The 23,729-nt window shown below is 34.8% G+C and overlaps 1 protein-coding gene across 9 annotated transcripts in view; it reads left to right on the forward strand.

Moving 5' to 3' along the window:
- The first annotated feature begins 473 nt into the window (after positions 1 to 473).
- Positions 474 to 23,729, forward strand: part of LOC128990621 (calcium-activated potassium channel slowpoke-like) — a 145,416-nt gene continuing 122,160 nt past the window's right edge. For all 9 annotated transcript variants that reach the window (XM_054413164.1, XM_054413121.1, XM_054413129.1 and 6 more), the window contains exon 1: positions 474 to 881. In XM_054413164.1, coding sequence (XP_054269139.1) covers positions 555 to 881 — 327 coding nt within the window. In that variant the 5' untranslated portion in view covers positions 474 to 554. The remainder of the gene's footprint in view (positions 882 to 23,729) is intronic.

The following is a 23,729-nucleotide window of genomic DNA, read 5'->3' on the forward strand; positions in this document are numbered from 1 at the left end:
TAATAAACGGAAACTATTTAAAAATGAGAAAACACATTTTTAACCCGTTATCATAGTCCAATCCATGCTGGATAGCGAACTCGTTCAAAAAATGCAGGTTCATTTGTTTCATATGCAACCAAAAGAAGACAGTTTATACTTATACTCGAGCTATCGTGCTAGTGGAAACGCGCATATACATGCATCTAAACAGGGTGTTTATGCATCTGGGGACATCAAAAAGAAAATTAAATCGGACGGTTCTAGGTCTTACCATGAGACATACGGTCTTTTCCCAGATGGTAAATTTGATAAATGGCTACTCTCTATACGGAACAACTAATTTGATGTAAAAATCCAATAATGTACTTGCCTGCGAAAAAAATTTGCTCTACTGGCCGCTACGGTGGACCAAAGGCCGCCGTGACGTAGCTGCGCGCGCACCCGCGGTCCGGGCTGTATTGATCTATGTCGTCTGCAGAGCGAGGGCAGTTTGGTAGTGGACGACCGTGCAGTGGTATCAGTTCAGTGGCCAGGGGTGTTATGTACAGTGACAGTATAGGATAGTGACAGTGATGTCATGTTGCGAGATCTGCAACGATGTCGAAGTCACCACCCCGGCACCGAACGCCGAATGTCTCAAGGAGAGAAAATGGTGGTGCTTCCTGCTGTCCTCTATCTTCACCTTCCTGGCGGGGCTGCTCATCGTCCTGCTGTGGCGAGTGTTCGCCTTCCTCTGTTGTCGCAAGGAGCCCGAACTCTCGCCCAATGACCCGAAACAGAAGGAACAGAAGGCGGCCCGGAGCCAGGGCAAGCAGGAGTTCGAGGGCACTTTCATGACAGAGGCCAAAGACTGGGCTGGCGAACTCATCTCTGGTCAGACCACGACGGGCAGGATTTTGGTAAGTTTTGACTTGTTTGGTAACATTGTTCTCGTTAAATGAAAATCTCGATTTAACGTGTTTGGTAGCTATATCGCAAGGCGGTAAGTGAATGTACAATCGTCTATATGTACAATTGTTGTGATAATTAACGATTTTGGTTGACTACATGAAGAATAGACCAAATGAAGAAATTGCACCTTATCGCATTAGACGGATAATTTGAACAATTAGTCATTGTAAAATACTATTTATTATTTAAGTATATTAAAATGTTGGTTCCTCCGTAATCGGCGGGAGACAATTACCTAAGTAATAGCAAACTCCCCTCGAGTAAAGTCTAGTTACTAATTTAATTAACATTCCACACCTCTTGATTAGCATAAAGAATTATTCCACGTTAATCCTTTATACGTATATTGTAGGAGATGTGGAGTGAACTGTTGTGATTACAATTATTTTGGAAATAATTGTAGGAAAAATGTTGGTTTTCTGAACGTTGTGATTTTGTTTATTAATAAGATATTATAGAATTCATTCATTATCACTGGCCTCGTTTTCGTTTAACACGTTTTAAGTATCTAGCATATACAACATTTCGTGTTAATGACTTTTCATTAAAACTGTTTAAAACTATCGATTGTAATTTTCAGGACCCACACAGTAACACGTTTATCACCGATATTTGCTTGGATTATCTTTTTGATTTAAATCATGATTAATAGTCCGTAAATTATCCAGAGTTTATTGCCAATCAGTACAGTATGATATTTTGGCTTAAAACACTTGATTACATATTTATTTTTCTATTTGACGTTTCTAATCGAACAGATACATTTTAATTTACCGGTAGTTCAATTCAAAAATAAATTTAAGTACCCTAAAGATTCGGTTGGCGAGATAGAATTAGCAACATACATTTGCTGTACCAAACAATATACATTATGCGATCGTTAGGCAGTTGATGAGAATCGCTTCATGGAAACATTGGGAACCATTACAATACTAAATATTATTTGTCGCCGACACGCACCATCCTGATCAATAGCCTGATAAACATTGAACTTTATACAGAGGTCAATATTAATGTATTTGTTTGTTTTTATGCCTAATCAGTAAACTGTTTAGGGGGTTTAAATTTCCTGTAAATGTTGAGACAGGTGAAATCAAATTCTTTCAAAACTACATCAACCATATATTATATCAACAATTTATGTAATGTGTCAGCAATTTAGCTGGGTGACCTAGAAAATAAGATGTACCTAGATTCAAAAATAGTTCCGAAGTAGGAACAATCGAAAAGGATAAGAATCAAATCCCTTATTTAGATATTTAAACGGCAACACCTAAATAAAACCGAGCAGAATACAATGCGGCCGAAAATAAACTTCAGGGACTATCGGCTGCTGGGTGCGGCAATTAAAGAAATCACAGGAAATTGGCAACCGGAATCATCGATGGCTAATAACCAGCAAGTAGTGACACAAGCCCGATCTACTTGCATCCGCGGTGCCAGATAAAACCAGGGGCTTGGCCAGCTCGAGGATTAAGCGAATTGGACGACGTCCAAGTGTGGACATTCCAACCCGAGACCGCTGCGACATGCGCGAATATCCCGCTGACACAGAGCAGACACTGTGAATGGAACTGATCTGTGTGTAGTGGCCACACATAAACACATCTATCACGTGATGTGACACAGTAGATGACGTCACTGAGGTAGTCTGTCGTATGTTGTGTGACTGTGACACAGAGACGCTGTGAATGGAACTGATATGTGTGTAGTGGCCACACATAAACACGTCTATCACGTGATGTGACACAGTAGATGACGTTACTGAGGTAGTCTGTCGTATGTTGTGTGGCTGTGACACAGAGACGCTGTGAATGGAACTGACCTGTGTGTAGTGGCCACACATTAACGCATCTTTCACGTGATGTGACACAGTAGATGACGTCACTGAGGTAGTCTGTCGTATGTTGTGTGACTGTGACACAGAGACGCTGTGAATGGAACTGACCTGTGTGTAGTGGCCACACATTAACGCATCTTTCACGTGATGTGACACAGTAGATGACGTCACTGAGGTAGTCTGTCGTATGTTGTGTGACTGTGACACAGAGACGCTGTGAATGGAACTGATCTGTGTGTAGTGGCCACACATAAACACATCTATCACGTGATGTGGCACAGTAGATGACGTCACTGAGGTAGTCTGTCGTATGTTGTGTGGCTGTGACACAGAGTCACTGTGAATGGAACTGATCTGTGTGTAGTGGCCACACATAAACCCATCTATCACGTGATGTGACACAGTAGATGACGTCACTGAGGTAGTCTGTCATATGTTGTGTGGCTGTGACACAGAGACGCTGTGAATGGAACTGATATGTGTGTAGTGGCCACACATAAACACGTCTATCATGTGATGTGACACAGTAGATAACGTCACTGAGGTAGTCTGTCGTATGTTGTGTGGCTGTGACACAGATGCACTGCGAATTGAATTGATCTGTGTGTATTGGCTACACATAAACACGTCTATCACGTGATGTGGCACAGTAGATGACGTTACAGAGGTAGTCTGTCGTATGTCGTGTGGCTGTATGACACAGAGACACTGTGAATGGAACTGATCTGTGTGTAGTGGCCACACATAAACACAACTATCATGTGATGAGACACAGTAGATGACGTCACTGAGGTAGTCTGTCGTATGTTGTGTGACTGTGACACAGAGACGCTGTGAATGGAACTGATCTGTGTGTATTGGCTACAAACAAACACATCTATCACGTGATGTGACACAGTAGATGACGTCACTGAGGTAGTCTGTCATATGTTGTGTGGCTGTGACACAGATGCACTGCGAATTGAATTGATCTGTGTGTATTGGCTACACATAAACACAACCATCGCGTGATGTGACACAGTAGATGACGTTACAGAGGTAGTCTGTCGTATGTCGTGTGGCTGTATGACACAGAGACACTGTGAATGGAACTGATCTGTGTGTAGTGGCCACACATAAACACAACTATCATGTGATGAGACACAGTAGATGACGTCACTGAGGTAGTCTGTCGTATGTTGTGTGACTGTGACACAGAGACGCTGTGAATGGAACTGATATGTGTGTAGTGGCATAGACAAAAAGAATTATTTCATTCTTTTTGTCTATGGTAGTGGCCACACTGCCACACATAAACACAACTATCACGTGACGTGACACAGTAGATGACGTCACTGAGGTAGTCTGTCTTATGTTGTGTGGCTGTGACACAGAGACACTGTGAATGGAACTGATCCGTGTGTAGTGGCCACACATAAACACATCTATAATGTGATGTGACACAGTAGATGACGTCACTGAGGTAGTCTGTCGTACGTTGCATTTACACATCCATCATGTGAATTACGTACAACCTTTGAAGTCAATAGTAAAACGCACTACGGTCGATGGGTTACCATGCTTATGCCTCTTATTAATTTGTATGTGGCTTTTAGTCCCATCTTTCTTCTTGACTGGTTTAGACAATTAATTAATACCTGAATCACTATCAATTAGATTAAATTCATTGGTAAATGGTGGAATTTGAAACTGGAACCCCAGGGAACGATGATATACCAATACCAGCTTGTACTCCCATATTTTGTCACAAGCTGGGATGTTACATTATTTTACATTGTGGCAAAGTTATTTGGTTCGAACATTAAATAAATAGGGTTGGGATTAGATATCCGGTCCAATTCTTATCTATGGTGGTTGGGTGCTGATAACCAATCAGTTTATGGTTAACCCAACCTTTCTCCTTTCTCCAACGGGAATGAAAAATGAGGTGGCAGTGATAAGAATGTAATACTCGGTTACCAAAAGGTTTTGTTTCAAATAAAGTAGAAATCTTGACTATTTTAGAACATAATAGTCTTATAGATAGTTATTTACACTTATCTTTTATTTAAACAATGTTTATAAATAATTTTTTTTATCAATTATTTAAGATGGGGACGCCACTATGTACGTATTTTAACCCAAATATGAGTAAAGGATGAGTGGCGCGATCTTGTAGTCTTGTTAGTGACTAAGACCGACATGTTCCTTAGACACAGCTGTTAATTAATAGCCCATACACCTAATGGCAACTAAGGGACCTTTAGTTTATAGTGGAATCCGAACCACACTTTTTCCTTGTAATTTACGAATTGGTCTAATTATCAGGATAGTACTGCGGATAGTTGTAGTACTCACTAGTGCGGACGTTAATCCACACCAGGGAGCATCGCATCCACAGTGCATCCCTATAAATATCCACAATTCGTGACCTCCTAGTAGCTGGATTACAGGACGACGCCACCCGTCCCAGTCCATCATATATATATATATATGCAAAACAAATTAATTATACGTAGTGTAAATCGGGCTAGATATAATAGTAGGCCTAATCAATAATAATAATGTAGCAATTTGTCAAATGGTAAAGAAATGATTCTGGTGTCATGAAAAGTTTTATGGATAATTAGGGCGAAAAACTTTCATCAAAGCAATAAATTAATGAAATGCCATACACTGTCATAAAAACCAATAGACCAATAGAACCGATATATTCTATCAGAATGTGTCAAATAGACATACTCAGCACTGTCAACCCTTTTTGATCAGTTATTTTATTTATCGTAGTGACATCTTTTACATCATTTGACTGTCGGACCCGTCCACTTTAAATTTTGATCCAAACGATATCAGAATAATATTTAAATCATTATTCAGAGTGACATTATCGTTACAGTTTTTTTTACAATTACACTATTTTTTACGAAATAATTATTTTGATTTAAAATTGGTGACATCAATGTCATTGCCGTTTTATATATTTTCGCAGTATGCAAAATTAATTTCTTTGAAATCTGTGCTGACAATTTAATCACTTATTAGGTCACAATTATTGCTCATTTCAACGGTAACCCTATCAAAATACTCCAAAATTGATTAAATCGATACCTTAATGGTATTGGGGTCGGGTAGAGGCTGACCAATCTGAATAATTGACATCTTTAACATAATGCCATAAACATCACTGCCATGTATTTTCATTAACTCCATAAGTTTTGACAGTGTCAACGATCAATTGATTTTTTGAGGAAGTAAGAAATTTCAGGCCCCATTGACCCAATTAAATGTACCATTTTCGACGCTGCCTGATTTTGCCACGTTGGTTAGTCTATGCTCGGACCTTGATTCTCTAGCTCTATGGACAGATCGCAAACGCTGGCCACTCTTTGACTCTCGAGACTTGAGTGGACGTCGCTCTATTTATAAACTCCTCTCCCACTCAACTCCACAACACACAACAAAAAACACAACGTGTGTTTTATTGTGTGTTTTGTTGTCTACTTGACTTGAGTGTCTGTGCGATCTATGGTCAAGTATTTTGTTAGGAATCTATACTTCTTGCTTAATGTTAGTGCAATACTAACTTTGCCCTTTTCTTGTATTTGACACCAGTGACATTTTTTGTGAGCGAAAGGACCAAACTCGGATCCTGTTACTCTAACGTTCTGTAAAAAAATCTGTTAATATGTAAAAACCAGAACCTTGGACCAGAATATATTTTTTCTGTCAGCGATTTTTGGATTTGATGGCAACCATTTAGTTATCCAGTTCGTTTATTGGAAAACGTGTCAAAGCAATTTGAAAAGTGACAATAGACTGACATATATTAAAAATACGTTCGATATTTACCTTTTCGCAGTAAACCAAGATAATCCCCAGCACAATATATTATGGATATTCTTGTAACTACAAAAATAGTTTGTAACTAAAATTGCAAATAAAAGAAAATTAAACTGTAGAATAATTTTAACATTTGAATATTACTCCCTAAAAGGGGGTATCATCCATAGTACCACTTCTGTAAGTAGTAGATTTCAAGTTTTGTAAGGCAATATAAAACTAAACGACGCCGGATTTTATTTAAGTTATTTATTTTTTACGATTTTTTAGAAGTTTATCATGACCTCAGCAACCGATGCGCGACAAATAAATGATTAGCTGACAGTTCAAGATGGTGGAAGATCGATGTTACACAGCCTTCGCAATCGCATTCGCTTTCTTCTTGATGGCATTTGCAAGGTTCCATGGTTCATAGATCTATATAACAAAAATATATATGTATATATCGATTTTGATAATGTGTTGTTTAAGTTTTTATACAAAAAATATAGTGATAATGTAAACGAATATCGATTTTATCATTTTATCCTTTTGATGGATGTAAAAATAAATGTTTTAGACTAAATAATAATTTTGTTTAGACAAGTACCGGTAACATATATTTTGAGTTACAACAAGTGAGTTCCTCAATACAGAGTAATTTCTCCTCGACTAAGAGATATATCTCTTACGTTTTCTGATTACGTTTTACTGAGGATGAGCTATTAATTTAAAATTCACTTTTGAACCATTAAAAAGTACAGTAGTTTGTTAAAATCATTCAACCTTTGACAATGAACTCTAGAAATAAATCAAACGCTTGTAGGTGAATCTCTAAAGGAAACTACCTTTTTTGTTATCATTTGTCACTTAAAAATGACACCTCAATCGTAAAGGTCTGTTAAGTAGAACTGATGAAACAGGGATGTATGCCCGACGACGGTAACCTATAAGTATATATATATATTGTTGTAGTTTATATATTTTGTCCACTGAAGAGGTCTATTACAGTCCTGGAAACAGTCAAAACCCTTGGCTCATTATTTTTTAACAATGAACTTTTGACATAGCACGCCATAGTTGATCATATCGTGTATTCAAGTAAGTATCAAATTATATATTTATTCGTCTTGAAACGTTGGTAGCATTGGACATGTTCCCTGTAAATTTCACACCGGAAAAATAGTGTGACTAGTTTATATAAAATCAATGGTGTAGTTTTTTGTCACGTTGACAACACGAGCATTGTTTGTTTAAGTTGCGGTCACATTTAAAATTCATGAAGCCACATTGTCAATCGCGATGGCCAGACTCACTTACAACAATTGTTGTGAAAGTATCATATAATATTATATAGTTTTTGTTTCGTAGAGATTGTAGTTTGTCAGTACTGTCAATGCTCATTGCGAGTCGCATGCTATGTTTGTTATTCATGTAGCTATATCGTACCTCGCAATGGCCAAACGTACAACACCAACCATTGTTAAAATATCATATAATGGTGTAGTTTTATCGTGTCGTGACTTTGGCAGCACTGGCAATGTTTGCTGTGAGTCGCAGGCCGCACATGAACATGTATAATGCATGAAGCCACATCGTACCTCGCAATGGCTAGACGTACATTACACCACAGCTTATCAAAAATTTATTGACCCGCAGTAGAAACACCCTTTTTTACGAGCGTATGGAGATTGAGAGCCCTTTCATAATAAATCATAAACATTTTAGTATAAACATGTTTAAACATACTGAACGTTCACTTTTGCCACACAAAACGGTGAACTCAACATCTTTGCGTGATTCGTTAGTAAACGAAAAATATATGTGAATGTTCAATGTGTGTATACATAAATGTCATAAAGATAACGTATTTAAGGAAATTTATTTTGTTACTGGCAAACATACCCTTTGAAACGTATGAAGTCAAACAGTTGTTTAGTTTATATCTACCCACGTACGATATCAAAGCTAACACACTTTTTATTGAAAATCCCACAGTTTTAGGGACGAAATATTATTCATCCAACATTGTTAATACTTAATAGTCAGTCTTCAGTGTTGGGTGTTGAGGGATGAGCGCTGAACTAATGCTAACTACGCTTGTATACTTCCACGGCCGCCTTTTAGTTAAAGGCGGCCGTGATACTACTATCAATGACGAATTTTAAGAATTTTTCAAGGCGTGTAATACAAAAATTTCGAAGAAAATATATCTCTGTAATGATCCCATCGTTTCACAAGCTGCTAATATATCCGTATTTTGGGGTGAAACCCAAGTGTAAACATCTCTTCCTGCGAGAATTTGGATCAAACAGTTGTGCCTTGAGAAGGGTCCGTCAAAAAGACCACAACTCTTAGTGTTTACTTTGAACCGCAAATCCAATCCTGTCTCATGGTTTCTATGTTTAAACAAAATCATGGCAGTACCTCTCTTTGACATCTTATAAAGTATATTTATATGGGCAAGAACTGAATATGACAGAACACAATTGCTTTTACACTCGAGTTTTTAGGTAATTGTAGGCTCACAATTTATTAGATTTTATATTAAATCTATAACTACTTACAAAATGTAAAGCTATTCACTCAGCAATCTTATAATAAATAATTCTATTTAATGTTGCATTTACGCCAGTCGTGTGCTGATAAAAAGGTTGTCGGTCCGATCCTGAGAAGATGGTCTTAAAGCTTTTTCCCATAACATTAAACTTGTTTTTTAACTTACATCATACTTTATTACCTTCCTGTGTTGGTTAATAGGCTTTTTTGGAGATGGGGTTGTTTTCGTAACTCTTTCAGAGTTTGAGCTTTAAAGGAATATATTAGTTTTGTTTCCCCCTTCGGAAACAAATTGTATTTTGAAGTTAAATCTTTGTATCTTTGTATTTTTATTGTAACTAATTTTTACTAAGAGTGTGTTAGCTTCCAGGGGTTTTGAATTAACCATTTTAACAGTCTCGTGCCTAGGTATCACCAAAGATAAACTGAGTATACAGAACCTCATAAGAAGCGAAACCGCCGAAGACTTCGCTGGCGATTCAAGCGCTTTCTATATAAATCTTCGTGAACTACCGCTGGCGGAAAACTTCGTAGCCTCTTTTAATATGGCGGTTTCGCTTAAGACAACGGAGACAGCAACATCCCCTATACGCCTAGTACCGGTAATCTTAATTTTACAGAAAAAGGTTCTTGTCCATTAGGGCGTAAGAAAACAACGGATAAAAGTTAATTAATCTGACAATGGTTCCGGTATCGATTGTATGTACTTCATTAAATATTTATATAGTCAATGGTTCTGACGTGGTTTTTGCCAAATTTAAAGGTTTTAGCGGGAGTCCCACTCTGTCCCCTTCTGGGTTCGTTCGTTATGCATTTCTCTTACGTAAAAAAACTACCTTCCACATAGGGATATTAATCAAATAATTCAAAATATCAGTAAATATTTAGCTGTAAGTAGACTATGTCAAAATTATTATACTAGATTTATTTTAAAATAAGACCATTTTAATAACCTCTGGCTAGGGAAGAAGGTGTTGGAACTAAACTGGAGCGAAAGAATAAATTACATCAGCGCGCCCTGATTTGCTGGCGGAGTTGACTAATTTAATCACTTCCCTATTAGCTAAGACATCCCGTAGAAGAAACTTTGTTAAGTCCTTTAAGGCGAGAGACGATGTTTACGTGCTAGTAATCAAAATCAGCTGATCTAGTTTTAATGGTTTTTGTAATGGGGACCGAGCCATAGCTCGGTAATTTATTTCCATTTATTCATACATCGAGTAATCTTCAGTGTAGTCATTGCTCAAATCACTGTTTTTGCCCTTTGTACTGTATTTAATAAATTCCTAGTATACTGTGGGTGACTTGTTATAAACACATGTTACAAGTCTTTTAGTTTACGTTTTCCTTGTTATTTTGTTCATCCAACATGGTTACTTGGCAACTTAAAAGGCCAATGTTAAAGTATTGACTTTCGACTTAGTCTTTTTTACGTAATTCGATTTTTGTTGGCAGTTTTAACTGCAGTAAACACGTAATTTATTTCCATTTATCCATACATCAAGTAATCTTCAGTGTAGTCATTGCTCAACCACTGGTTTTCCCCTTTGTACTGTATTTAATAATTTCCTAGTATACTGTGGGTGACTTGTTATAAACACATGTTACAAGTCTTTTGTTTACGTTTTCCTTGTTATTTTGTTCATCCAACATGGTTACTTGGCAGCTTAAAAGGCCAATGTTAAATTATTGACTTTCGACTTAGTCTTTTTTACGTAATTAGATTGTTGTTGGCAGTTTTAACTGCAGTAAACACGTAAAAAAATATATTTCCAACATTTGAAGGAAATCATCGAAGCCGTTTTCGAGATCTTTGTGCAAGCATACATACAAGCAAACATTACTCATATAAGAGTATAGGATATATAGGATAGGATAGGATTAAGATACAATCTAATAAATTCACATACGATAGAATATCATAATTTAAGTACTAAACATTTCAACCAATTAGATATATTCGACACAAACATCATCTATCGTCGCAGATATCATCTAGACAAAACGGCAGCCAATCTTGTGGTTTATTTTTTTTTACTTAAAGGTCAAGACAAGATGTAGAGCGATCATAAAGATTAAAACTCTTGACCTATTTTATAGATTAGATAATCATTGAGGCTTTCATCCACTATAAGTTGCCTCTCATGGGGAGCTCAAGAGCGATTCCAATCAGGACTTTAAAATAGACAACCTGTCATTTGGTTATGGCGATTGCTTGAACTTGGTTCTTGACATTTTATTAATGTTTCTTAAATAATCTGTGCTCCTTCGATAGACACTTCTTGGTTTCTGAAGAGACAGTTTATTTGGTTAATTAGAAACGCTTACTGAAATATATTGGTTGGACTATTTTATGTTCAAGAGTCCTTGTAGCCTAGACGTCATAACTCATAAAACAATTACAAAAGTAGGAAGACAATTTCCAATCTCACACTGCACTAAAGATTTAAATATTGCAATCTCTTTGGTATTTGAAAAAAAATATTTTGAGATCGTAAATAACTTTTGAGCGACAGCGGCTGTTTGAAATCAACCAAATTAACATTGCTCTTAAGGCTGGAAAATCCATGATTGCTGATAGCTTCCATGGACTCCGTTGGAAAATCGTTTACAAAACTACAAAGAAAACTTCCGATCCCACACTGCAGTAGATATTTAAATTAGAATCACTTTGGTATTAAAAAAAATATTTTTGTATAATATGCTTGAAATAATCCAAGATGGTTGCTAGTCCCCAAGGACTCTTAAAAGGATAAGGTAGTCATCAATAAAAACTAATTATCTAACTATGCAAGGAATGTTAATGCTTAAAAAAGTTCAACGTTTGTCTTATTGAGTTAACGGCCACGTGGAGCATTTACAAGGCATTTTTAAATGCATTTTTTTAAATTCATTGACAAGTTGATAAAGAATTTTTAAGTTTTCCAAGAAAATTACATTAAAATATTATTCAAACAAACTTTTGTACTCGATATATTACTGGATAAATTAAGGTGGTATTAAAACACGAAAAAGCTGTTACAATGTCCATGCATTATTAGTTAAACTCGTTGGATTAAATATTCATTTTGCGGGAGTACCATAATGTGGTATGGCTACTCAAAAATGCATGAGATATTTAACTTTTAATACACATGCTTCATTTTCCCTTTTACCTTCTTATCTGGCCGGTTGTAATAAAGCCCAGTATAACATAATATTGTATTTTATTCGATAAAAAATGTTTATTAAAATGGTAGAAAGTTTTAGTATTTTTAACAGTGGTGTGAGTACTAAAGAGTGATTAGTAAAGTTAAAATAAAATAAGAAGAACAAGCGAGAGATATTCTAGTCCAAGCAGTTCTTTGGTTAAGCTAGATTAGACTAATTGAATCCTAGATAAAATTCATCAGTATGCTTCACCACGCCCGATTTAATTATTCAAATTCCTCCCTCTCCCAAAGCAAACAGATATTTTCGACTTGGTTCAGAACAAAGGACTGATAACTCAAAGTAGATTGTTATTTACCTATTTATCTATCGTGGTAACTCAGATAGTAATACCTTGGAAGCTTCCCTTAAATCTTCAGCCATAAAATTGGCTTAGTAATCTTTGACCTAGACTAAATTAACTTACAATCAATTAATTAAGGTTTGAGATCAAATTTTTATTTTAATGTTTTATGTCAGGACTCATCTAGTAAAATTACCTATAGGATTTTTGTTTTATGATTTATAAGATTTTGTTGTTCAAAGGGGTATTGTGGAATATTCCTCTTGAGTTTCGGAAAATGGAGTCATATCTTGTCCTATCATGGAATACGATAAGGCTAGATCACACAAAAGGCATAATCTAGGAAAACAAAAACTGAAATCGACCGAAGTCCTCGATGGCTACGGTTGCGTCAGTTGATTGATTGTATATCTTGATCGTGTTACATTTTATCTTTGCTTTTATCATTTGACTTCACTTAACATTAAAACTATTTTTTCAACCATTGGGTTTCTTGTGCTGCCTGGCTTGTGTGCTAATGTTATACTAATTCTCTTTGGTTCTAGTTTGCTCTTTCCACCTGAAGACGGGCACACGTCACCCTATTGTAAAATTTTCCTACTTATTTCAGTGCTAAATCGTCAAATCCGTACGAGTTACGAGTGATGCAACAAAAAAGTAGATTGACGTAATAAATTCTATATTCCTAGTCTCGTATTCCTTAATTTTCCAGATAATAGGTATCGGTTTCAAAATATAGCACTAGGTTAAATGCTCTTGATTTTAAGTTTACCTTTTTCCAATAAGGAATACCTTCTTTTACTTTTAGAAATCAAAAGATGATTGATAAAATTTAAACTTAATAGAACCATTCACTAACATTATCAACAACAAAAAAACAAAATCTACTATTGAAGATAAAATGATTCGCAAACCCATACATACAACTCTGAAATTCAAAATGAAATTACTACATTTCACACATTTCCGCTTTTCAGTGATATGATTCCTCCTAGAGTGGAATTAATACCGTAACCCCGTCACCACAAAAGGCCAGACCAAGAGGAATTTCATTTAGAGCATGTGTGTTGATATCAGTCCAGCTCCGAGCCCAGGGGGAATATCTGGTGAATGTGTGGCTTCATACAAACTGTGAGGGCTTCTGTTTGGTAGAAATGCCTCACATTTGCCTTTAAAAACAGTTGTGCCAATTTACATTTTGTTTTTGAAAGATAGGTATTTTTACCAAAATGGATTTCGAAAAAGTAGCCTTCATAAATTGAATTATCAACGAATTTTGCGTTGTTTGATGTTAAACACTTTTTTCTTTAAATTTTAGGGCGATTTCCCAAGAACATGCCCTGTATAATTGATTGACAGTCATAATTTTTGATTTTGATTAAACTTTGACCAAGGGATTTTTAACTTTGATAATTTACATTCAAGTTTGTACTATGTATGATAAAGGTTGCTTGAAGTTCTTTAGTTGTCGTTGAAATGTGAAAATGGTGAACATCCATTTTAAAAACTCGCCCAGCCTTGAAAAAGTTTAAAAACACTTGAATTTAGTATTGGAATAGTTGAGCTTAAGGTTCCTAATCAGCGATGTTTTACAATCGAATACATTTTGCACAATGAAATAATTTTTAATTTTACTTAATTCGCAGTTCGTGATTAGTTCTTTAACTCGGAAATTACAAATTTCACACCATCCTCATACTATAATTGACAAACCATTCTCACTTCCTGTTTATTATTTTTTAATCATCCACTTCCTCTTCTTCTTTTTCCCAAAATGTGTTCTCCCCTTGTCCAAACCCAAACTGGATCCAATTATGGCGTAGGAGTCTTTGGTGTCAAAGTCTGACACACTTATTAACAATGTGTATCTCACATTGTTCACACCCCGATAGTGTGGTGATTGTATAATCTTAAATTATCCGAGGTTTAAACCTACACACCGTCCGACGACAGGTGTGGGACAATTTATAACCAGGCAAGGGCACCAGACTTGGCCCGCTAGTGGTCAGTGAATAGCAATGGACGACAGCTTGAGCGAATTTACTAAATTAGCAAGTAAAGAAACGTTTTTTACCTTTTTTCACTTGTTAGTAGAAAAAAAGTAAAAGAGTGGTTTTTAATTTAGTAGAAAACAGTGCAAATTTAAACCTCAACACACTTGCTTGTAGAAGTATCAGTTAACACCTTGTATTCCGAAGACTGTCAAGGTCATTCATAATTCATATTGTTATAAATATGAATTATTATTGAGATCAATATTTCATTAATATTGAGATCAATATTTCATTAAAATTGAGATCAATATTTCATTAATATTGAGATCAATATTTCATTAATATTGAGATCAATATTTCATTAATATTGAGATCAATATTTCATTAATATTGAGATCAATATTTCATTAATATTGAGATCAATATTTCATTAATATTGAGATCAATATTTCATTAATATTGAGATCAATATTTCATTAATATTGAGATCAATATTTCACCTGTTCGTTTCTTTTTTAATTTAAAGATTACTTTGTTGTTTGACGTTTTATGTACAAATACTATGATTTAGAACTTGTCCTCCTACAAAACAAATGTTCCTCCAGAAGAATGAATCTGATTTAGCAAGAAAATCCCTAAAAGCTGAACAAATCCAGCCAATCATATTCAGTGTCATCTGTGGTTTATTTGGTAAGGAAAAACGCTGGCGTTGAAAATATTATCCGAGCAATCAAGTAAAGTAAATAGAAGTTTCAAAAACAAACTTTAGAATAACCAAATTATCTCCTAACTTAAAATACTTTCACGGTTAAACATATTAACTTTTTATATTGTTTTTATAAAGTGTAAAATTAGTGATGCGTCGATTTCAAATTCAATTCCGAATTAGGGATTTTCCAACTATTGCAAGACTACTCATTGAGAGGTCAATACCGAGATTCCGAGAAGCAAATGGAGTGATAAGTTTATGATGCGTGATTAAGTCACGTTCAAAACATTAAAACCAATGGTACACACATTGTTTGTCAAATCATATAAAATATTTCATGCTATTTTCTGTATGATTATTATAATGGCTTAAAGAGTAAACCGATTTTCAAAAACCTTTGCAAAATAAAGGTACGTTTTGCATTGTGAAAATTTCTAGTGGAAAGCACATTGAATACAGGCAAACGCTGCTTTTCAAGCATATCTTTGTCGGTTCAAAAGCTAAAGAGGCAGTGGGACAAGAGTCAGAGATGAAGGTATACAATCAGAGCTAGCTTTATCCCCGTTTTACTCGTTGCAAACCGTTCTTTGTACCGGTTACTCGTTTCAAACATTTCATTGCCCGGGTTACTCATTACAACTATTCTTTGTCCAAGTTACTCATTAAACATTTTCCAGGTACCAATTACGTATTACAATAGTATTTTGCCCTACTGACGCATTGCCATTAATGTTCCTTGAACTGGTTAGGGCCTACTTACTACAACCAGCTACTGATTACAAATATGTTCTTTTACCAGTTACTTATTAAAACAGTTATTTACCCTTCTTACTCATTACAATTGATGTTCCTTGCACCGGTTACTCATTTCAACTGTTGTTTGTCCCAGTCATTACTCATTGCAACGGTTCTCTATCTCAGTTACTCATTACAAATGTCCTTTGTACCGGTACAACAGTGCTCTATCCCAGTGACTCATTACGAATGCCCCTTTGTACCGGTACCACGGTTCTCTATTCCAGTTACTCATTGCAAATGTCCTTTGTACCAGTACAACGGTTCTCTATCCCAGTTACTCATTACGAATGTCCTTTGTACCGGTACAACGGTTCTCTATCCCAGTGACTCATTACGAACGTCCTTTGTACCGGTACAACAGTTCTCTATCCCAGTGACTCATTACGAACGTCCTTTGTACCGGTACAACAGTTCTCTATCCCAGTTACTCATTACGAATGTCCTTTGTACCGGTACAACAGTTCTCTATCCCAGTTACTCATTACGAATGTCCTTTGTACCGGTACAACGGTTCTCTATCCCAGTGACTCATTACGAACGTCCTTTGTACCGGTACAACCGTTATCTATCCCAGTTACTCATTACGACTGTCCTTTGTACCGGCACAACAGTGCTCTATCCCAGTTACTCATTACGAATGTCCTTTGTACCGGTACAACCGTTCGCTATCCCAGTTAATCATTACTTGTTCTTAGTACAGGTTAGGCACTTATCACAACCGCTCTTTTGACTGGTTATTCAGTTCTTTAGTTAACAGTTCTTTGGTTAACAGTTCTTTGGTTAACAGTTCTTTGTCCTCGTATCTCATTACAACTATTCAGTCTCAGTTATTATGTATTGCAATACTACCGTTCGTTGCTCATTACAATCGTACTTTGTAAGTAAGTATATTACCGTTACCCATAACACAAAACCATGTTCATTGTCCCGATTACTCATTAAACAGTTATTTGTATCCTACAAAAAGTTATTGCTGGAAGTATATAATAACGTAATTCTAAGTTTTAATTTAAAAATAACTATTGAATCCATAGCCAACACTACTTCAGGCCAAATAAATGACTTATGGCTAAAACATTTTCGGTTGAATGAACAGAATTTGCTTAAATCATAATAAAGAAATGTGGATTATTTAGTGGCATTATGCTAGAAGTTCTTTAGTAAGTATTAGCGTGGATGGAGTAATGGTATCCTGGAATGTACTACAGACGACTATTTATGTGGTAATTGTATAGTATTACTTCCCTCTGAGGCCACGGACTAAAAGTCTATTAGGTAATCAGTGAAATGTCTACCCAATCAATACCAGGTCAATGGCAAGTAATAAATGTTATGGCAGCGCGTTTCCAATGCAATCTCCAAACAAATGGCTACTTCCAAACTTCATTCCGATGAGATATTGGGTCAACTGGAGAGACATTTCAGTGCGGAGGAGTTGGATCTTTCTTTTAAAACAAAGAAACTCTTTTGCTTTTCTTTTACTGTAGTAAGAAAAGCTAAATTTGTTTAAAACACTTTTCGAATTTCATAAGTATTTTTACTCATACTCGCATTGCAATTAATCTCAGATATTTTGTACGGTTTTAATTTATTTGTTTTTAATATTATCTTAATAACATTTATCAAATGAATACGAACCATTTTGATGTCTCCTTCTACTGTAGTACTGTAAGTGCTCAATTTCTTAAATAGCCCTTAGGCCTATTTTAACATTTTTCGTTGGATACATTCCAGTTTTTTTTATTGATTGGAAGGACTACTTTAAAATTTCTACCTACACATTAGTTTCAAAAAGGTTAATTGAATCAGTATGAGGATAAAAATACAATATGCAAAATCCCTCTTCAATTTAAAGTTAAAAAGTTATTCTTTATTTTTACAGTTTTTGGTGTGTACATGTGTTAACACTGGTAAAAACGCGTTCCTACTATTTAAACACGTTTCTCCGATTATTCTCTAAAAAAATACTCTGCATAAAATGATGTCCCCTTATTATTTTTCCATACAGCACTTTTTGCAGGCGAGTTAAAATCGTGGTGATTAAAATGTGTGATACGTAAATTAAACTCAGTTAGTTTCCATTAATCATGTTAATCTGTTAACAATACCAATTATATTGCAAGTATACGATGGAAAGACCTAGAGCAAGGATTCTTTCGTAATTTTGGTAATTGTAAACTTACACAAGACAAATTAATTATACTAACTAATTCTGGAATTCTTTGCTTGGTGGAACCTCAATAATAAGACCCTCTATAACAAGTCTTTCTTGATAACAAGTGTGATTTCTAATCCTACAGAATGTTTACTCCCAATTACATGTTATTGCAAACCTCAATAAGAAGCCGACCTTGATAACAAGTCCTATTGAATAAACCCCATGAAGGTCTTGTTATCGAGGTTCTGTATCGAGGTTCTGTATAAACACCTTTATAAGTTAAAGACAAATTAGTTCCAAGATAAGCTGAAAAGTAGTAACTATTCCAATTTCATGGTAATAAGGTAAGAGTATAATGCAAAGACATAAATTCTGCATCCTGGTATTAGCTTTTATGTAGCAGGCGGTTTTAATGTAAATTATTTGGCACTGTTTGCGCTGCTATTTGGCACTTAAGCCCACTAGGTCATATTATGCTCCACTAGAACGTGCAGATGAGGAACGTGTTAGTTTCTTTTGTTTACATTCCAACCGATTTTCAAAGACTGCCATTGAACTACATATCAAAATTGTTTTTAACATTTAGGCCGTTGTAATAATACGTCTTGACGTGACAAAGATAAAATACCTTATAAAGCTTATAGTATGCAGAATCCCTCGTCGATTAAGAGTCAAAAACCTTTTTGTTTATTAAAAAAAATTTGGGGGGTTAACAAACATGAGTTAGAAAGCTTTACCACGCTTTAAAAACGTTTCTCCTGATTGTTAGTTGTCTTTAAAAAAAACTCTGTATAATAGGTGCATAAAATTCATGTATTTAATTTTTAAAGGAATCAGGATAATGGAATTAACACCATTGTATAATATTTTCAAACCTTGGACAAGATAAAATAAGGTTTTACAGTAAATTAATTAACATGAGAATTCCATAAGAATGGCAAAATCCATAAGGGATTGGGTACGAAAAAGTTTGGGAAATTCTTTATCTTATCTTAAAATCTGTACTTAATGCAATAAGGTTCTTCTCTGTAGCACCCATTTTACGCTGTCTTACAACAGATTTTCAAGATTGATGTATCATTTTAAAGCTTATGATCCAGCGCATCTCCGAATGTTAGTGAAAAATATATAATTTCCTTGATTTTATTCCAATTTCTAAGATCTAGTTTTGCTGTCAAACTTTCCTTTTAACAGTTTAAATATCAATTGTAAATCTAGCAGCTGCTCCTTTAGTTGGACCTAAGGGAGTATGTTTTATCTATGGTTGAATCTTGAATGCTAAACCACAGTCAGCTAAATGGTAAACAATAGACGGACAAACGTGTGTATTAAAATGGCTTATTAAATAGGCTACTATTTTGATAATTACAGGCTGATTGAATTAGGTAAATCACTCTTCAGTCTTCATGGTGTAGATCTTTGAAAATCCAACGGTTAGATTGTTACCCTGTAATTAAGTTTTGAACCCTATTAAAATGTCCAATTTGCATATGGGTATTCTTGTTATTTCCAAAATGTTAAAAAGAGTTTAAACCAATATTTTTAAAATTTTAATTGACCATTTTTCGAAATGATTTAATAACATAATTTTAATAACATCACATTTACATGTTGTGTTAATTTTTACATTTCCAATGTGGAAAATAGATACGCCAAACGTGACTAAGAGACTAAATGTTTATTTTGCCCCATTTTGTGGTAGTGTCGTTTCGGCAATTACTGAGCTAGTGCAAGCTGTCGCCGTTGCTTCGTGCTTCTTACTACAGTAATTAAATCCGAAACGATTCCGCTCGATAAAATTTGATGTATAAATATAATAAGGCAAAGCCCTCACTGACTGACTGACTGACTCATCACTAATTCTCTTACTTTCCATTTACCTAGGACGCTGAAATTTGGTACACTGATTCTTTAGGCATTAAATAGGAAAACTAAGCTGTTTTTATTCTGATCGGACTCTCGGGCTCCGCCCCAGTGGCTCTGGAGTTTCCCATGTTAACCTTATGAGTACTCATATTTAAATGGAATTAATTAATCTTAACAGCTGTTTCAATTAAACAAGTTGGTTCTGTTCTATGATGTTCAATATCATTAAAGTTACAAGGATAACCAACAAGGTGCAGCACTATTATTTCTTTTACATTTATGACAACAGCTAATTTGCAACCAAAATGTGAGTGAGCGTAGCGAATGAACTTCTACCTGGAGGCGAGTTAGCGTAGCGAACGAGCACCAACCTAAAAGAGAGTGAGCTTGGCGAACGAACTTCAACCAGGACGTGATTGAGCCATGCGAACCAGCTCACTTATAAAGTTAAACGGGGCAAAGCCCGCGGGTACAGCTAGTAATACATATAAAATTAATTAGTTCAATTAACCAGTTGCTTGTTAACACAAATGCTTGTTTATTTGTCCCATACTATCTGTGTAGTAATACAATTGAATATGTTAGAGGCTATATTCAATCGTAATACTCTATGTATTAAATGTTAATGTTGTTTTATATTGGGATTCGTACGAAGTTGGTACTATATATAAACCCGACCAGAGTTCATCCGGGAAAGAAATACGTATCTTGCTTCAAAATAGAAAAAAATCACTTTATATATACGAGTAATATTTTAGAATTTCACTGATTTGGTTCATGAGATATAAAATTTAATAAAAGTCATCCAATAAGATTTCAGTCCGTAGCTTGTAGTTGTTCCCTGCGGTCCAAATAAGTTGTAGAATGCGTGAATTCTTCTCTCTTCCCATTCGGGCTCGTAAATTATGCATTTCCAATTTGAAAAAATCTTATTCCTTATAGTGGAAATTATTTAAGTATCTATCTTAATGTATTATCGGAAACATAATACCTTCTTAGAAATACCGAGGTCAGAATTCATAAATAGACGCAAAAGTAATATGACAGAGTGGCCACAGCGGCCACCGACGTTAGAACAAATCAATTCTCAGTTTAATCTGGAGGTCTGTGATTACTATTAGTAACGACGTTGCCCGTTGGGAGCGCTGGTAATGAGCTTGTTCCCCCTCCACCCACTTCCCCCGCCATTTACCCCCACTCTCTAATCTTTCCCCCCACATCCTCATTTGCTTCTATACAGTATATCAAATGCTTTCACAGTTTTATCCCATATAACAGTATATTCACATTGCTTCACGCTTACGTTCTTATGATTCTCTCTTTATTTTTTATTTGCGCTAGAGAAGTTCTTGGGATGAAAAAGAGTCTTTTGGTTCCAAATTTAGCAATATGTTTTTTTCCGGGAAACAAATAATATTTATATTAGACAGTTAAAATATAAATTAAGATTAGGACACAATTAATGTACGTGCTTTCAAGTAAAAAAATTAGATCCTTTGATTGTTGTGTCACACTTTCATTTCACATAACCATATTTTATAGTAGAACCTCAATAACCAGACTCTCATGGGTATTATTAAATAAGTCTTGTTATCAAGGTTGTTTTATTATCGAGTTTGGCAATACAATTTATTAGGGATACAATAAATTGTTGAGGATTTGAAAATTACTGGTTATCGAGGTTCCACTGTATTTACATCAGATTACTGTACGCGTTCGAACCTATGAAGTTTCATTATCCTCCAAAAATGTCAATTCAATAAATTGTTAATAAGTACACTCCAAATTCAGAACACATCCTATTTTGTCATAAACCTATGAAGTATAGACACATTTTACATTTAAATATGTAAATGTAAAATATACCGTATTACAGGACTAAAAAAAAAACTAGGTACATAGATAGTTCCGTGTAAAGTATAGACATTTGAAAAATAAATTAAATTGCATAAAAAATGGATAAATAAAAATTTTTCACCAATAATTACAAAAAATAAATCCAAATAAATATTTTGATTAAAAATCTATTGAGTAATGATTTTTATAAACTCTTGAAACCCATTCAACTGCCTCCCTCAAACATGGTTAACTGAATTTGATACTTTCTTTTAGATAAATTTGTCAGTAACTATAATGTTACAATGCAATAATTTAAAGATACAATTAACTCCTAGTTTTCGTAAGTTGTAGAAACAAAATAGAGAAAGTGTTTAAGTGTTGTGCGGGCGCCAAATGAACCCTGTTCAGTAGAGTGGTGCACTGCTCAGTGGGTTTGTACACGAATTCAGCAAAGCATGCAACAGAGGGGATTGTTTGCGTGCGTTGATGTTTAGTGTTTTAAATTATTAAAACAGTTTTTGCATCACGATCAATAATCTACTCGTGGCAACCAAACAATTAGTAAGATAATAGAGTGAAATATAATCACAAAAGTTAAGGTTTAAAAATAAGCTGTGTATAAATTAAACTATGGGTCAGAAAAATTAGATTAAATTCATAAATTTAAAATGTTGTCATCTACCATAGCGAAATGTAATTGTAATTTTGGTCGACACATAGAAACGTTTTTTTACAAGTTTACACATATGATCTAATTAGAAAATTCTTCAGTATTCAAGTTAACTTTACTTTTAAATTACTTCAAAATATGCATTATTTATTTGCATATAATCAAGAATTAAGAGTTTCTTGTCATTAAACAGTATGCAACATATCATGTCAATATTCTAATGCTGCACATTCAATACTACACTTAACAATTATTAAGTTTATAAATAATTCATTAATTAATTGAATATAATTGAATATAAGAAATTAAAAAAGTGAAAGATGAACATACAATGAAACATATCATGCGTAATGAACAACAGTGTAATACAGAGTAACACATAAGCTTAAAAATGCAATAAAGGCTTTAAAAATGCATTTTTGCTCTTGCAACTTTCACTAATATGTTTACAAAATATTAGTTATTAAATATTATACGATTTTATACTCTACGTAAGGTTTTTGAATGTTTAATCGTTTTCCAAAATTCTCTAAATGTTTAAGTAGGGGCTTGAAATATCCTCGTGCTACGGTCCAGATGTTTTGAACTCTCCGTGGTCTTCTCTTATAATTAGACCAGGATCACTAAAATTAGATCTTGCGTAACCTAACTTCCTATGTTTACTCATAAGGGGTGTATTTATTCAGATGCAATAATAAAACGTCATTGATGATTGGTACGGGTATAAATTATGATTCCCCGTATAAATTTGGATCTATAAGAGTGATAAGTGCTGCTTCGTTTACAATTTTACATTTGTAATACCAGAAGTTGAATCCTGGTTGAATTGAAAATATGCAAATCAGGTTTCTGTATTCATGGTTTTGGTAAAAAAATGTTTATATTCGGTGAGGATTTTGCGCGTTGATTTCTCCTATTTAATTCTTATTATTTTACTTACATTACTGAAATATGGATTTTATTTTGTAAATTACTTCGCGTTCTTTGGTAGCAATACTAAAGAAAGAGCTCACACGGAAACATCTACTCCATTAAGATAAAAAATAAAATGAGTCGAAACCAACGCGCTCTA

Source organism: Macrosteles quadrilineatus, unplaced genomic scaffold, assembly GCF_028750875.1.
Source record: "Macrosteles quadrilineatus isolate MER2022 unplaced genomic scaffold, UCM_ALF_1.0 Scaffold_1__1_contigs__length_201487025, whole genome shotgun sequence".
Lineage (NCBI taxonomy): Eukaryota > Metazoa > Arthropoda > Insecta > Hemiptera > Cicadellidae > Macrosteles > Macrosteles quadrilineatus.